The following is a 16,450-nucleotide window of genomic DNA, read 5'->3' as shown; positions in this document are numbered from 1 at the left end:
ATCAAGAGACCAGAATTATAAGAGATACTAAAGGCAGTGCTGCAGCCTGAAAGGAAAAACCAAGGGAGAGAGATGTGGAAAAGAATGTAGAAATGAAGAATATTAGAAAGGGTAAATAAATAGACTATAGTATGACGTGACAACAGAAAACCAAATTTCAAAATGGATGAAATAATGCCTTTACAGTTATAATATTGAATGTTAATGGCTTGAGCTCCCCAATCAAAAGACACAGACTGATAGAATGGATTTAAAAATATAAGCCACCTATATGTTGTCTAGAGACTCACCTCAGATGTAAGAACACAACCAGGTTAAAAATGAAGGGTTGGAAAAAGATATTCCTTGCAAATTGTAACCAAAAAAGAGCTGGAGTAGCTATACTAATATCAGACAAAATAGATTTTAAATGCAAAACTGTTATAAGTGATGAAGAAGGTCATTATATATTAATAAAAGGGGCAGTTCAACAAGAAGAGATTACTCTTCTAAATATTTATGTACCTAACCTTAGTGCCCCAAGATACATGAGGCACACACTGGCAAAGCTGAAGGGAGAAATAGATGTCTCTATAATAATAGTTGAAGACTTCAGTATACCACTAACAGTATTGGATAGAACATCTGGACTGAGAATAAATAAACAGAGAACTTGATTAATATGATAAATGAACTAGACCTAACAGACATATGTAGAGCACTGTACCCCAAAGCAGTAGGACATAATTTCTTTTCAAGTGCTCGTGATCCTTCTCCAAGATAGACCATATGTTGGGTCACAAGACAAGTCTGAATTTAAAAGATTGAAATTATTAAGAACACTTTCTCTGATCATAATGGAATGAAGCTGGAAATCAGTAATGGACAGAAAAGGGGAAAATTAATAAATGGAGATTAAACAACACACTCTCAAGCAATCAGTGGGTCAAAGAAGAAATTTCAAGAGAATTCAGCACATATATTGAGATGGATGAAAATGAGAACACAACATATCAAAATTCATGGGACACCACAAAGGCAATGCTGGGAGGGCAATTGATAGCCCTCAATGTTTACATTAAAGAAGAAAGAGCTAAAATTGAAGATCTAACTACACACCTGGAAGAACTAGAAAAAGCATGGCAGACTAATCCCAAACCAAGGTCAAGGAAGGAAATAGTAAAGGTGAGAGCAGAAATCAATTAAATTAAGAACAAAAAACAATAAACAATAGAATCAACAAAACCAAAAATTGGATCTTTGAGAAGATTGACAAAACTGACAAACCCTTAGTCTGACAAAGCAAAAAGGAGAGAAGACCCAAATAAATAAAATCAGAAATGAGAGGGGGAACATTACCACTGATTCCCTATATATAAGAGAAATCAGGGAAGCAAATATGGCTCAAGTGATAAGGCCTCCACTTACTGTACAGAAGGACCTGGTTTCAATCTCTGGTGCCTCCTGGTGAAAGAGAAGACGAGAAAGCGTGCCTGTGCAGTAAGCCAGTGCCTGTATGGCAAGCCAAGTGCCTGCACGGTAAGCCAAGTGCCCACATGGTGAGCTGAGTGCCTGTGCAACAAGCCAAGTTCCCACGCGGGTGCCCACATGGAGAGCCGAGTGTCCACATAGTGAGTCACATGCCCATATGAGTGCCCGTGTGGTAAGCCAAGTGCCCATGTGGTGAGTCGAGTGCCTGTGTGGTGAGCCGAGTGCCTACATGAATTGCATGCATGGTAAGCCAGTGCCCATGTAAGTGCCTGCATGGTGAAACCAAGTGCCCACATGATTAGTTGAGTGCCTGTGTGGGTGCCCATGTGGTGAACCGAGTGCCCATGCAGTAATCCAAGTGCCCATGCAGTGAGCCAGTGCCCGCACAAATGAGTCATGCAGCAAGATGATGACACAACGAAAGAGAGACAAAGGGGAGGGTCAAGGTGAAGTGCAGCAGAGACCAGGAACTGAGGTGGTGCCATTGACAGGGAACCTCTCTCCACATCAGGGGTCCCCAGGATCGAATCCCAGTGAATCCTAGAGAAGAAAGATGAGAAGAGAAGATAAAAAAGAGAAATAGATACAGAAAATCACACAGCAAATAGACACAGACAACAAAAACAGCAGGGAGGGGGAGAGGTAGAAAAGAAAAAAAAAGAAAGATCATAAGAGGATACTATGAACAACTGTGTGTCAAAAAACTAGATAATGTATATGAGATAGAAAAATTCCTGGAAACACATGAACCACTTACACTGACTTTAGAAGAAATAGAAGACCCCAACAAACCAATCACAAGTGAAGAGTTTGAAACAATCATCAAAAACTTCCCAAAGATTAAAATCCCGGGACCAGATGCCTTCATAGGTGAATTCTACCAGTCAAAGATGAACTAATACTGATCTTGTTCAAGCTCTTCCAAAAAATTGAACAGGAAAAATACTACCAAACTTTTTCTATGAAGCCAACATCACCCTAATACCAAAACCAGATAAAGATACTACAAAAAAAGAAAATTACAGACCAATATCTCTAATGAATATAGACACAAAAATCCTCAACAAAATACTTGTAAGCAGAATCCAAAAACACATTAAAAGAATTATACACCATGATCAAGTGGATTTTATCCCAGGCATGCAAGGGTGATTCAACAGAAGAAAATCAATTAGTGTAATAAACTATGTTGATAAATTGAAGAAGAAAAATCAAATGATCCTCTCAGTTGATGCAGAAAATGCATTTGACAAAATACACCACCCTTTCTTGATAAACACACTCCAAAAGATAGGAATAGAAGGAAGCTTGCTCAATATGGTGAAGTGCATATATGAAAAACCTACAGCTAGCATTGTACTCAATGGTAAAAGACTGAAAACTTTCCCACTGAGATCAGGAACAAGACACGGATGCCCACTTTCACCATTATTATTCAATATTATGCTAGAAGTTCTAGCTAGAGGGATTGGTTAGACAAGGAAATAAAAGGCACCCAATTAGGAAAAGAAGAAGTGAAACTTTCACTATTTGCTGATGACATGATCCTATATCTAGAAAATCCTAAAAAATACACAACGAATCTACTAGAATTAATAGACGAGTTCAACAAAGTGGTGAGATACAAGATTAATACACAAAAATCAATAGCATTTATAAACACTACTGATATGCAATCTGAGGAGGAAATCAGAAACAAATTCCATTTATATAAAACAATCAAATATTTAGGAATAAACTTAACCAAGAACATAAAAGACCTGTATCCAGAAAACTACAAAACATTGCTGAAAGAAACTGAAGAAGACTTAAATAAATAGAAGGATATTTTTGTGTTCATGCATTGGAAGACTAAATATCGTTAAGATGACAATTCTACCCAAACTGATTTTCAAATTCACCATAATCCCAATAAAAATACCAACAGCCTTTTTTGCGGAAATTGAAAAGCCAATAATCAAATTTATTTGGAAAGGTAGGGAGCCCTGAATAGCCAAAAATGTCTTAAAAAAGAATATAGTTGGAGGATCTCACTTCTTGACTTTAAAGCATATTACTTAGCTACAGTGGTAAAAAAAAAAAAAAAAAAAACAAACCCAGCATGGTACTGACATAAGGACAGACAGATTGACCAATGGAACCGAATCATGACCTCAGAAATTGACCCACACCTCTATAGTCAAGCAATTTTTGACAAGGCTGTTAAGCCCACCCAGCTGGCTAAAACAGTCTATTCAACAAATTGTGCTGGGAGAACTGGATGGCCATATCCAAAAGAAAGAAAGAAGACCCCTATTTTACACCTTATACAAAAGTTAACTCAAAATGGATCAGGGATTTAAATATAAAAACAGCAACCATAAAACTCCTGGGAGAAAATGTAGGAAAACATCTTCATGGTCTATTTCTTAAACCTTATTCCCAGAGCACGAGGAACAAATGATAAACCCAATAAATTGGACCTCCTCAAAATGCTAAACTTTTGCACCTCAAAGAACTTTGTCAAAAGCCTGAAAAGGCAGCTGACTCAATAGGAGAAAATATTTACCAATCACATATTTGACAAGAATTTAATATCCATGATCTATAAGATCATACAACTCAACAATATGAAGCAAAGTGTCCGATTAAAAAATGGGTGAAAGACTTGAAAAGACAACTGTCCAAAGAAGAAATACAAATGGCAAAGAAACACATGAAAAATTTTTCAACATCACTAGCAGTTAAGGAAATGAAAATCAAAACTTCAGTAAAATATCATTTCACACCTATTAGACTGGCCACTATTAAAAAGTCAGAAAATTGTAAATGTTGGCGAGGACTTACTCACTTTTGGTGATACAGCCACTGTGGAGGACTGTTTGGCAGTTCCTAAGGAAGTTGAAGATAGACTTGCCATGGGACTCAGCAATATCATTGCTAGGTATATACCCAGAAGGACTGAGAGAGGTGACATGAAGAGAGACCTGCACACCAGTGTTCATAGCAGCATTATTCACAATAGCCAGAAGTTGGAAACAACCCAGGTGTCCATCAACTGATGAATGGATAAACAAATTGTGGAGTAAGCACATGATGGAATATTATGCACCGGTAAAAAAAAAAATGAAGTCGTGAAACATATGACAACATGGATGAACCTGGAGGACCTTATGTTGAGTGAAGCAAGACAGACACAAAAGGACAAATACTGTATGATTGCCCTATAATGAACTAAATATATTATGTGAAATGTAAGTATACTTTTTGAAATATGAATATGGGTTGAATTTGCATATATAAGACCATTTTTCTTTGAAGCTGACAAATGTAAGTTAATAGGTCAAAATGTTAATATCAGTAAAAAAAAAAAAAACCACCATTATTCTAAGTAAAGGAGACCAGACACAGAGTACTACATATTATATGATTCCATTTATATAAAATGTAAATATGAATCACTTTATAAATATGAAAGGAGATGAGTGTTATATAGGTCTGAGGAAGGAATGCTAAGAGGTACGGAGTCTTTCTTTTTGGAGTAATGAAATCATTCTAAAATTTTTGAGATAATGAATGTACAACATTGTGATTGTACTAAAAGCCATTGATTATACACTTTGGACAGAAAAGCCAGAAACAGCAGCTATGTACAGTGGGAGAAGCATAGAGAGAGAGAGAGAGAGGTGAGGAATTTCCTTGTTTGTCTATTTTTTGTTTATAAGTTTTGGTAATGGATGGGAATGATAGCATAACACTGTGAACATAATTAACAGTGCTGAAGTATATATTTGAATGTGGTTAAAAGGGGAAATCTTAAGTTGTATATGTTACTAGGATAAATTTTTTTTTTAAAATTTATAGAACTGAAAAAGAAAATTGAGTCATGAAATAATGTAGACCTAAATGAGATAAACTTGATAGGGATGGAAAAGATGGACTAGATCCTTGGTGACTTAGCAAAATGGGAAATGGAGGAAAGTATCAAAGGTCACCTCTGAGGAGTCTTGCTGAGGTGACTGACAGATTGGTGGCACTATTAGACAAGAAGGAAAAGCACTTCACTTCTCCAGTCCAGAGCTTCCCAACATGAAAAATGAGGCCATTCAGTGCTCACATTACATTCTACTTCAATCCATTCCATCCTGTTCCAGGGGGAATGCTCTCTCTTCCTTACTTCTGCCTCCTATAAGCCCAATATCATCCAGGGTTGAGGGCTGAGGGATCTCAGAGCTGACCAGCTTGCACTATTGGTCATAATACATAACTTTGGAAGAGGCCATATACTTTCTGGGGCCATCTTGAGGTACCATGAGGGTGGAAGCCTCAGGATTTGAGTTTGGGAAGACAGCCCTGGCCTTCCCTAGACTCTTCCTCCCTCCCAGAATCATCAGTCAGTCTCCCTCAGCCCATGGCTGAGAACAATAGTAGAAAAAATAGCCTTCCCTTGCTTTCTTTCTGATCAGAGCCAGGACCTGCCCGATGATCTGTGCAGTGAATGGAGGCATGCAAGATTTCTTTGCTCTTACAGTCAGTGGTTCCAGGCATATCTGGATTTATGTTTCTCTGAGCCCCAGTTCCCTGGATAACCCAGACCCTCCTGTGCTTCCGCCTAGGGAAATCTCCTTACACAAAAAAGTAATCAGCTTCTGCTGCATGAAGTGGTTTTAGGGGCACAGAGAATAGTTACCTGCCCCCAAAAAAATACATCTTATAGCTTCCTCCTGACTCCTTGTCTCAGGCAGCATTGTCCCTCTTGCTGAAGATTTGGTCCTACATGAAATAACAGAATTCTAAGGAAGGGAAACAGCTTTGAGAAAGAAAAAAAAAAGCTAGTTTTAAGTTCCATTTCTTGCACATGCCTAACCTTTTTTTCTCTCTCTCTTTTTTAAATGTTACAGTCAAAAAATATAAGAGGTACCTACATACCCCCCACCCCCCTCACCCTACTCCTCCCACATTAACAACCTCTTTCATCATCATGGGACATTCATTGCATTTGGTGCATACATTTTGGAGCACTGCTGCACCACACGGATAGTGGTTTACATTGTAGTTTACACTCTCCCCCAGTCCACCCAGTGGGCCATGGTAGGACATACATTGTCCAGCATCTGTCCCTGCAGTACCACCCAGGACAACTCCACATCCTGAAAATGCCCCCACAACCTATCTCTTCTTCCCTCTTCCCATATTTATTGCCTATTTTAGCCTCTAGGAATAGTCTGTTGTGATTCCCACATCTTTTTTCCTGAACCCAATAAAGAGTTTGGAGCTCATTACTTTAACTGCCATTGGGTCCATTTTCCTTACAGTTGCCCACAGTAAAACATATCTGCCACACTTCACCCACTCATGTGACCTCAAAACATCTACGTGCAGAGATCTTTCCGGCTTGGTATTTTCTACTTTTAAGTCTTGCGTGCTCTGTGGAATATTGAGATCCAGAGTGTGCACCCCCTCCCTTAGCAGATCGAGAATGTTTGCTACTAACTATAATCCATTGTTTAGTCTCATCTGTACAGAGAAGCTATAATACTTTGCCTTCGCCTGTCCCTTTATGCTTTTGTTCATCATTGGATTTTTATCCTTACAACTCTGTGGTTGTGCAGCTATCATTATTTTTGTTTTGTAGTTGAGAAAACTGAAGTTGTAATGAATCAACTTTTCTTACCTCAATTAGCTCTTTCATTACAAATCCAGGTCCATAACCCATTACTAACTGCTGGTACAGGCTTCTTTCTAAACTGCAGTCATACCAGCTTCTAATTCTAAAGCTGTATCTTCAGTGCATAAATTGAAACAGTGTTATTCTTTGTTCTGTAGCAATGTATATTCAAAAAAAGCAGTCATTTCTTTTTTGTAAATAACATTCTTCCCTAGGAGAGATATTGTGGGAATTTATATCAGTTGAGAATGTATATCGATATTCAAACTTAGCTAGTTTAAAAACTTGAAGTGAAAGATTGGTTAGTACTCAATCAACGGAACTGTTTCTTTCTCTGCAATATTGTGGTTCTTGACATGATTGCTGAGTTTCCAATTTGACACTTCTGGAGATCCTTAAATCAGGACACATGCTGAGTCCCAGTCTGTCATCCTGAGTCTCAAGATTGGTTATTTATTTCCCTGTATTATCCAGCATCTACTTACTGCACAGATTAGTTGAGAAGCTTTCCACGATGGACCTCTGTGAGAAGCAATGCATACATTTGGGTACTCTTCAATTACCAACATGCACAGATTGTCTGGGTTTATGTGCATATATTTTATTATTATTTCACTTTTGCATGGCAGATGAATCTGGTGTAAATGTAAATCTAACAGTATGGGCTCTAGTGAATAAGTGCATTGCAGTAATATATCTTTGATCTATCAGTCAGTGAAGTCTTGCAAATGTGGTGAAATACTGTATTTTGAATTGTGGCCAATTATGGGAATCACAAGGTCTATATGATGTCCAATTATCACAGTGGTCCAGTTCCAAGATAACAGCTTCACAGTGATCTTCAGATATCATGTTTGCTTTGATTTCTTGACAAAAAGCAATAGACGTAAAACTTTGTTTTAATTTTTTTCCTCTTGGGTATGTTTCTGCAGGTTCTAGCCTCAAGACAAGTATATCAATCAATTGCACTGCATTGTTTCTTTTATTAAATAGCTGAATGTCTTCTTGATTGGTCTGTACATGCTGATTTGTTTTTGCATCAAGTCCAGACGCCTGTCCAATGAGTATTTCTGAAATGTTTTTTAACACATTTCTCCAAGAACTAACTTGTATTGTGTCCTTCAAAAAACCATTCATAGCAGCCCAACTGATGTATATTTCACAGTTTGCAACCCTTTTGAAAACAATGAATTCCCCAAAGTTGTATGTATAGCATATTCTAAAAGTCAAGTAATAATTTATAAATTTTTATTGAGGTACAATATATGTATAGAAAAATGTACATGCCATAAATGTCCAGTTGGTGAATTTTCAGACTGAATATACTCATGTATAGAGCCCCCAAATCAAGAAACAGAACATTACCATAACTTTAGAAGTCTCCTACATGTCCTTTCCAGTTACCTCTCCTCCCACAAGGGTAAACACTATCCTGATTTGTAAAACCATCTATTAATTTTGCCTGTTTTTGTACTTTACACAAATGAACTCAAACACTATATACTTATTTGCAGCTGCCTTCTTTCCTGCAACATTATGCTTAGGAGGTTTGTCCATATTGTTGCATGTTGCAGATCCTTCCTTCTTTTGCAGGATAGTATTCTGTTGTATGAATATACCACAATGCATTTATCCATTGTACAGTAGATGGCAATTTGAATGGTTTCCAATTCAGAGCAGTTGCAAATAGAGCTGCTTTCAGCATTCTAGAACATGTCTTTTGGGGGAACTTAAGTATGCATTTCTGTTATATCAGTACCTGGGGGAGGACTTACAAGTCAAATAATATTTTAAATATACTTGACAAGTTGAATATTCAGAGAAATCCTATTGTGAATCCTTTTTTAAGGAAAATAATCTGTCCAAAATTTGTGCTCTGCACATGGATTCTCACATATGGTCGGTTATTTCACAAGGGGCAATAACATCTGCTGACTGTCTTTCCAGTATTCATCTAATTGTACTTATGTTAATAACATCACAATATTTTTATTGTTGTTATTATCCTCTGGAGTTCGGAATGCTTCAAAATTTGAAAATGTCCATGAAAATATCCTTATCTGATATATACAATGATTTTTCTATTGTTCTCAGTCTAAGATTTGATTAAAAAACAGACTGCAGCAAAAAATACATGCCAATGGATTCTCTCTGACCCAGAGTTCATTTAAGAATGTTAGAGAAAGAGGGATCATTGATTAGTTTTGGCTCATGAGATTCTCCCCACGCAGTACACCCCTCCTACTTTTTAATTTATTGTTTAATAGCAGATGAGTATATTCTACTAGTAAACATGATATTGAAGACGCTTTTATACAACAACTATGGTTGATACAAAGGCAGGAAATCAGAAACAAAGGAAACCCAGAGAACATTTGTTTGCCTAGAATAGAGATCATGTTCAGGAGAGTGAGAGAAAAATAAAGAGGGAAATGTGAAAGACTTCGGCCATTATTCAAATTAGGTAAAATTGAAATGCAATAAATTGACAATTTTTTTTTGAAGAAGAAATCCTCAGGGTTCTCGACAAGGGTTAACTTTGAAAGTGTCATTTTTACATCATTATAAAAAAGAAGAGTGGGTAATTGAAATAATCTCCATGTGCAAATCATTTAGAAAAAAAAAAACAGTTGTTGAAGTATATCAAGTGCCAAGCACTTGGCTGCTCATTAAGGCCTTTTAAAAAATTAATAAATACTATCTTAGACTAGATTTCCCCAGAATCAGACCTTGAAACAATTTTTTGAATGACAGTGGTTGATTTGGAAGGTGATCCCACTGAATGTCCATAGGGGAGTGGGAAAATGAGAGAGGGAAAGGAAAAAAGCAGTGATCAAGCCAGTTATTGAGCATATTACTGTGGTCAACTGGATTTCAACCCTTTCAAGGAAACTCTGAGGGACAGTGAAAAATATTTCACAGTTGTCACCCAGGAGTGATGAGGGCAAGGAACCAGGAGGGCTTTAAGTCCCCAGTACATGTGGCCTGTGCATAAGAGCTTGCAGTAGAACCCTACTGATACATACTAGAATGTTGAGTGCCAAAGACATACAGATGGGATGCCGACAGCAGCTGCTACAGTTCCTATCCTTGCTGTTGAGGTTTCCATGGTCTAGACTGGGAGACATTTATATAAAAATCTAAATTATAATAGTATATAGTAAAAAGTTTGATAATAAAATGCTATGGGAGTACCAAGGAGGGATAAAATGACTATGCAGAGAAGAGCAGGGGAAGTCTTTAAATGTGATGACATTTGAGCAGGCGATTAGTTATCAAAGATCCACTTCAAAGGGAAAAAGAATAGGGTACATTTTAAACTGTGTCTCTAAACAGCTGTGGCCTCCCTGTATGTGAATGCTCCAGGATAATTTAATGTCTAGCTTGTCTCTCTTTTGAAGTGACCATTTTACTTACCTGTTCATCATATAAAGACATGTAATAGAAAGAGATGAAGATATGGTAGCAAAAATAGCTCCTGCCCACAGTGCTCACAGAATTAGCTTCTAAATGCCATGAAATTTTGGGGGAGCTTTGGTCCTGTGGGCTTTGGAAGTTTATATGTGGAAATACCTCCAAGGTGGATAAATCAACAAGTTTATCCATACACCCTTACTGAATTTTTTAAGCTAGATTAAAGTCCTCTTTTTTTTGCTTTTATAAAGATTTTTTTTTCCTTAATTTATTTTTTTAATGTTACATTCAAAAAAGTGAGGTCCCCATATACCCCCCACCCCCTCACCCCACTCCTCCCCCCATAACAACAATCTCCTCCATCATCATGAGACATTCATTGCATTTGGTGACTACATCTATGAGCACTGCTGCACCTCATGGTCAATTAAAGGCCTCTTTTTAATCTTTCATACTTTAAAGATATCCCCAATTCCTCTTACTCTTTCACAATCCATCTGAGACCCATGTCTGCATCAAAAGAGTGTTCACTTCTCTATCAGTATGGAAAACCAAATTCAAACTACCTTAAATTCACTCAGAAGATTTGTCATTACATACTTGAGAAGTAGAAGTGAGGCTTGACCCAGGGATTTAATGGCATGACCAGTTTCTAGTTTTCTTTCTCCATTTCATGCCTAGCCTTCCTAAATATTTGTTCCAATTAAGTAGCCCTTTCCTTAAGTGATCCCAAGATGGATGCCAGGGCATCTATCTCAGAGGTTCATGCTTTTTCTCATTCATCAAAACTGGGAAGTAATGTGTTTCCTTCTTCAATAATGCAAACAGAAAATCGGAGTTGTTTCTTCTGATTGGCCTTATGTGGGACATAAATCCATACCTGAAATCAATGAGGCCAGGGGGATGGGTTAAAATCAGTTAGTCTCTACCTACCCCCTACCCACATAGATAGGGTAGGTCCATCTTATGGAAACCACATGGACAGGGAAAAAAAGGAGAATTAATGCAAAAGGAAGCAATGAGTGAATGTTCATTACACTCATCTCCTCTGGGACTGTCCTCCATCTTACATTGCTCTCTCCCTTCAACTGTTTTTCCCCTTTCCAGATCTATATTGATAGTCAAGTTTTCCCCATTTTGAAAAAAAATTCCCCTGAGCCCATATCTTCCCCTAGCTACCTTCTTATAAAGAGCTATGGATAAATAGTCTACAAATTACTGTCTCTACTTCTTTATAGCCTTTCATTTGTCAATCCTCTACAATAAGATTCCTACCATGCCTCTAAAATCATTTTCTATAAGGTTTTTTAGGAAATTCTATGTGGCCAAAGCAAATAGACACTTTTGGCATGGACTTTGGGAAGTATGATTCTGTGTGTCCAAGCCTTGACTCTCCCACTCACTATCTATATGACTTTAGGTAAGTTTTTTAGCATAACTCTGTATTTCCTCATCTGTAAAATGAGGATCACAAAAACAACAACAAAGATATCTACTTCATAGGATTATTGTGGTCGTTAAATGAGTTAGTACCTGTAAAGTGCTTAAAATAGGACTTTGAACAGGGTAGATATTCAGAGTAATGCTAGTAAATATGATTGCATTCTCTCTGGTTACACCTATGACATTTAAGAATGTTAAACTCTCTTGTCATTTTTAAATTCCCTCTCCTCCTCGTTTCTATGAAAGTACTCTCCTGATATTCCTCCTATTTCTAGCTGTCATCCATCTTATAGGCTCCTCTTCCTTTATTTGGTCCTTAGATACTATATTAACCAGGGCTCTGCTCAATCTACATAACATGCTAATGAGAAATGCTTTCATATTGAGGGCTTCAATTTCTACTTTTCTGTGGTGATTTCCAGTCCTGGATTTTTCTCTCTTTCTCTCTATCTCTCTGTCCTTCTCTCTGTCTCTCTGTATGTGTCTTTGTCTCTCTCTCTCTCTCCCTCCCTCCTCCAAAACATTTGACTCTGCTCCAGATCCTTCAGTCCAACTGCCAAAATGATAGTCCTATGTGGATGCTCCTCAAAACTTCCTACTGAATAGATCCAAGATTGAACTCATTATCTTTTCCCTAAAACTGCTCACCCTGTATCCTTTTGGTAGCTAGTGAATAACACCATTATCTAACAGGCACTCAAATGAAAAGCCAAGGAATCTGTCTTATACTCCTTTGTGTTCCCAGAGCTTAGCAAAATGCCTGGCATGTAATAGCTGGTAAATAAAATGATGAGTGGTTGACTAGATGGATGGATGAATAGGTAGAATTCCTGGAGAAGAGAGGCAAATGGTTTGTTGTGAAAGTCTGCAATCTTTGAATTTATTTAATTAGATATTATCTGATGATAATGGGCACTTGAAGGTCAAGAGTGAGAAAGCACACCCTTCGTGGGATGCACACCCAAATCAACCATTTTATCTTGCTATATTGCACACATATGACCCCTCTGGGCTAAAAACTTTCCATTTGTATGATTGCCCCATCATTTAAATGGTATGTTTGTCTGAAATAGCAGTCCAGGCTACAAAAACTTCCATCCTTTACCCCCAATTAAGAAATGTCTGCCCACATTATGGGAAGAGCTACTTTAGTTCTCCCCAACAGCAAATGATGACCTTCCTTAAATATAGACTATTTTTATCCTTATGAAATTAACCATAGAGTGCACAAAATACTCACTGGCACAGGACAAAGAGCTTACCATGTTTTTGTCAAAAACACTAGGAGTTCTAGAGAATTTGCTAGCATAGTACAAGTCACTCATTAAGGCTAATTAAGACAAAGGCAAATTAGAATCATCTACTATTTTTAAAGAAAGTCAATTTTATTATTTTCAAATGCAGATAGTATATAGTAATAGACTGAGAAAAATGATGCCAAGTATGTATATTTATATACTAAAGGAGCCTGCTATTCTGTGTTGATAAAATGCTTTGTAATTGGAATAACAATTGTCCCTCTGATTGATGGAAAAATACCTCAGAATAATTAAAAACATTTTGTTCAAATTTTAAACAGCTTTCTGATAGTGGTGTTTACACTACTGTTTTTTTAAATTAAAGATTAAATAGAAGACTAATCAATGAATATAAAGTCTCTACTATAATGAGTGCTGCACTACAAGGAAACAAACAAAACATAGTGCTCAAAGATTCGCGAGAGAGACCAGACATTTAAGCAGAAGTTGATGTATTAACCAAAGTTGGATATAATATGTTGACTGCTTGTGCAAGGCATAGCAAACACCCCTAACGAAAGAAACTGGATAAAAACAGTAGTCTCTGATCAGTGCCCTTAGTCAGTTTTAATTCCTCTGGGGACTGACCCTTGAGTTTATATCACAGTCACTATTCATGTGGCGTCCCTCTAGTCCTGATGCTCACTTAGAAAATATTTCAAGTACTCCTTTAACTCATAACTTCTCATAACTTTATGAAGGCAGGAACAGGGCTAATTAAAAAGTACTAAACCTCCATCCTGAAATAAGGAGCACAATTTACAGTACTGTGCTGAGCTCATTTCGTTTGTTCCTCCAAAGCTAGTCTTTGTCCTTCTCTCCCTGTTCCCTGCTCTGGGAGGCTAACCTGTATTATTATTGGGCTCCCATGCCCTCTGGTTTCCATCCGGTTTAGGCACAGGAGAGCCTTAGTAAGCTACTGAAGAGAAAGGGGAGAGTTGAGGTCAGGATACTTATTCTCCTAGCTCCTTCCCTTGAAGTTGTCTCTGGCTGACTGTGTCCCTTGACAAAAGGAGACTGTTCTTCTCATGGTGGTTTCTCCTCATGATTCCCAGCTCTGGCTACTTCTTCCTCATGTCATCCTTTGGGCCCAGATATAGTAACAGCTGTACTCCTGCAAGACCCAAGTTCTTGCATGAACTTTGATGGTTTTCCTACAATTGCTTCTGTTATAATTTGTTCCTTTGCAAATAAACCTCTCAGATTATCCAGGCCAGATAACAGAGGAACATGTGTCTCAAGTTGAGATATCCCAGAAGACAGTGGGGAGGCATTGAAGGGTTTTAAATGACAGAGTGGGGTGATTAGATTTATATTAGTTACTACGCTGTCTATAGTGTAGAAGTTATGTTGGAAAACAGAGACTTGGGGCAGGGGCACTATGTAGAGGCTATTGCAGAAGTCTAGGGAAAAATGATAGGTCTTTGCAGTGGCAATGAGGAAAGAAAGGAAAAGTTATATATGAGAGAAATTAGTAACTGATTGTATATGGTGTTGTGTGAATTTTAGGAAGAATCCAGAATGCTTGTCTGGTTTCTTGCTTAAGAGATGAAGTGATGGTGGTTTTCTTGTTTTCTCTGACATTATTTTCATTTCATGAAACCAGTTTAAAGTTCAGAAAATAGAATGTGGTTCTGTTTATTTTCAATACTCTATAAAGCATTATCTATTGGGCAGTCCCATTTTGGACTCCCAAAAATACCAAAATATTTTCAATAATAATCCAATCTCCAATCTTACATAAGTTACCCAGGACAAATTCTTAGGTATTGTTACAAGAAATTTCCAGTATACCTATCAGTTCTTGGGCCTCCTGTCCCCAGAAGAAGACCTTCGTAAAAAGTTTCTAATGCAGATGGTTTATTTGGGAGGCAAAGGAAACACCTGTAGAGGAGTGGGGAAGGGAAGGCAGGACAGCCAACAAAGGATGGGGCATTATCAACCCCACTTCTACTGTGAGCCACTGGACCTTTATCCCACTGGGAAAACTCTGGGAACCTTTGTAAAATGCATGCTCAGGGGAAGCAGATGTGGCTCAAATGACAGAGCTTCTGCCTACCATATGAGAGGACCTGGGTTCGATCCCAGGGGACTCCTGGTGAAAAAGAAGAGGAGAAAGCATGCCCACGTGGTAAGCGAGTGCCCGCATGGTGAGCGCAAGAGCCCACATGGTGAGCCAGTGCCCATGCAAGAGTCTCCAGGATTGAATCCCGGTGAATCCTAGAGGAGAGAAAATGAGAAGAGAAGACAAAACAGACAGCAAAAACAGCAGGGCAGGAGGAGGGGAAGGGGGAGGGGAATAAATAAATAAATCTTTTTAAAAATCCTATGTGCATCAGAATTACCTCCCCTAGGGTCAAGGGAGCTAGAGTATTCATATACTAATTCCCATCAGTAATTGGTTCCAGACTGCTTCTGGAAACTAGGGAGGAAGGAGTCAATTCCCTGGTGCTTGTAGCCAACCACTTAAATGTCAAAGCATACTGCAATGGCAACAGAAAGCCCTCGGGTAATGAAATGCAAATGCTGGCAGTTTGCAGTCAAACTGGTAGGCACTGAAGTGGTAAGGGCAAGGAATATGCATACGCTGCAACTGTACCTTTCTTAAAGATGATTCATATTTCACTCTAGGGATTAAGAATATACAGAAAGACATTTTTACATGTAATACTGATGTTCTAGGTCACCTTCAGAAATACGATTAACCAATGTTTGTCCTCTTCCTCATAAGAAGTAAGGAATCTTGTGCACCATCTTAGTTATAACACAATGAACACTTTCTTAATTAGTATTATAAAGTGTGAGATAATATAGGATGTTAAATTTCAAATGACTTCTACTTACTGACATTTAATATTATATATTCATTTTTCCTTTATTCTAGTTGAAAGAATTCAGAATCAGTGGGATGAAGTACAAGAACACCTTCAGAACCGGAGGCAACAGTTGAATGAGATGTTAAAGGATTCAACCCAATGGCTGGAAGCAAAGGAAGAAGCCGAGCAGGTCTTGGGGAAGGCCAGAGCCAAATTTGAATCATGGAAGGAGGGTCCTTACACTATGGATGCAATCCAAAAGAAAATCACAGAAACCAAGGTTAGTATCCAAGCTATGTTCTTTAAAAACAACTGTTTACAGTGATATAAAACTATTCCATAGATTGAAGTTTAATAACTCA

At 37.8% G+C, this 16,450-nt stretch overlaps 1 protein-coding gene across 3 annotated transcripts in view; it reads left to right on the top strand.

Moving 5' to 3' along the window:
• DMD (dystrophin) overlaps positions 1-16,450 on the top strand; it is a 2,676,723-nt gene that overhangs the window by 2,070,080 nt on the left and 590,193 nt on the right. For all 3 annotated transcript variants that reach the window (XM_058291720.2, XM_023592525.3, XM_058291721.2), the window contains one exon: positions 16,157-16,368. In XM_058291720.2, the coding sequence (XP_058147703.1) occupies positions 16,157-16,368 (212 nt within the window). The remainder of the gene's footprint in view (positions 1-16,156; positions 16,369-16,450) is intronic.

Source organism: Dasypus novemcinctus, chromosome X (assembly GCF_030445035.2).
Source record: "Dasypus novemcinctus isolate mDasNov1 chromosome X, mDasNov1.1.hap2, whole genome shotgun sequence".
NCBI lineage: Eukaryota > Metazoa > Chordata > Mammalia > Cingulata > Dasypodidae > Dasypus > Dasypus novemcinctus.
This window is presented reverse-complemented; position numbering and strand designations above follow the sequence as displayed.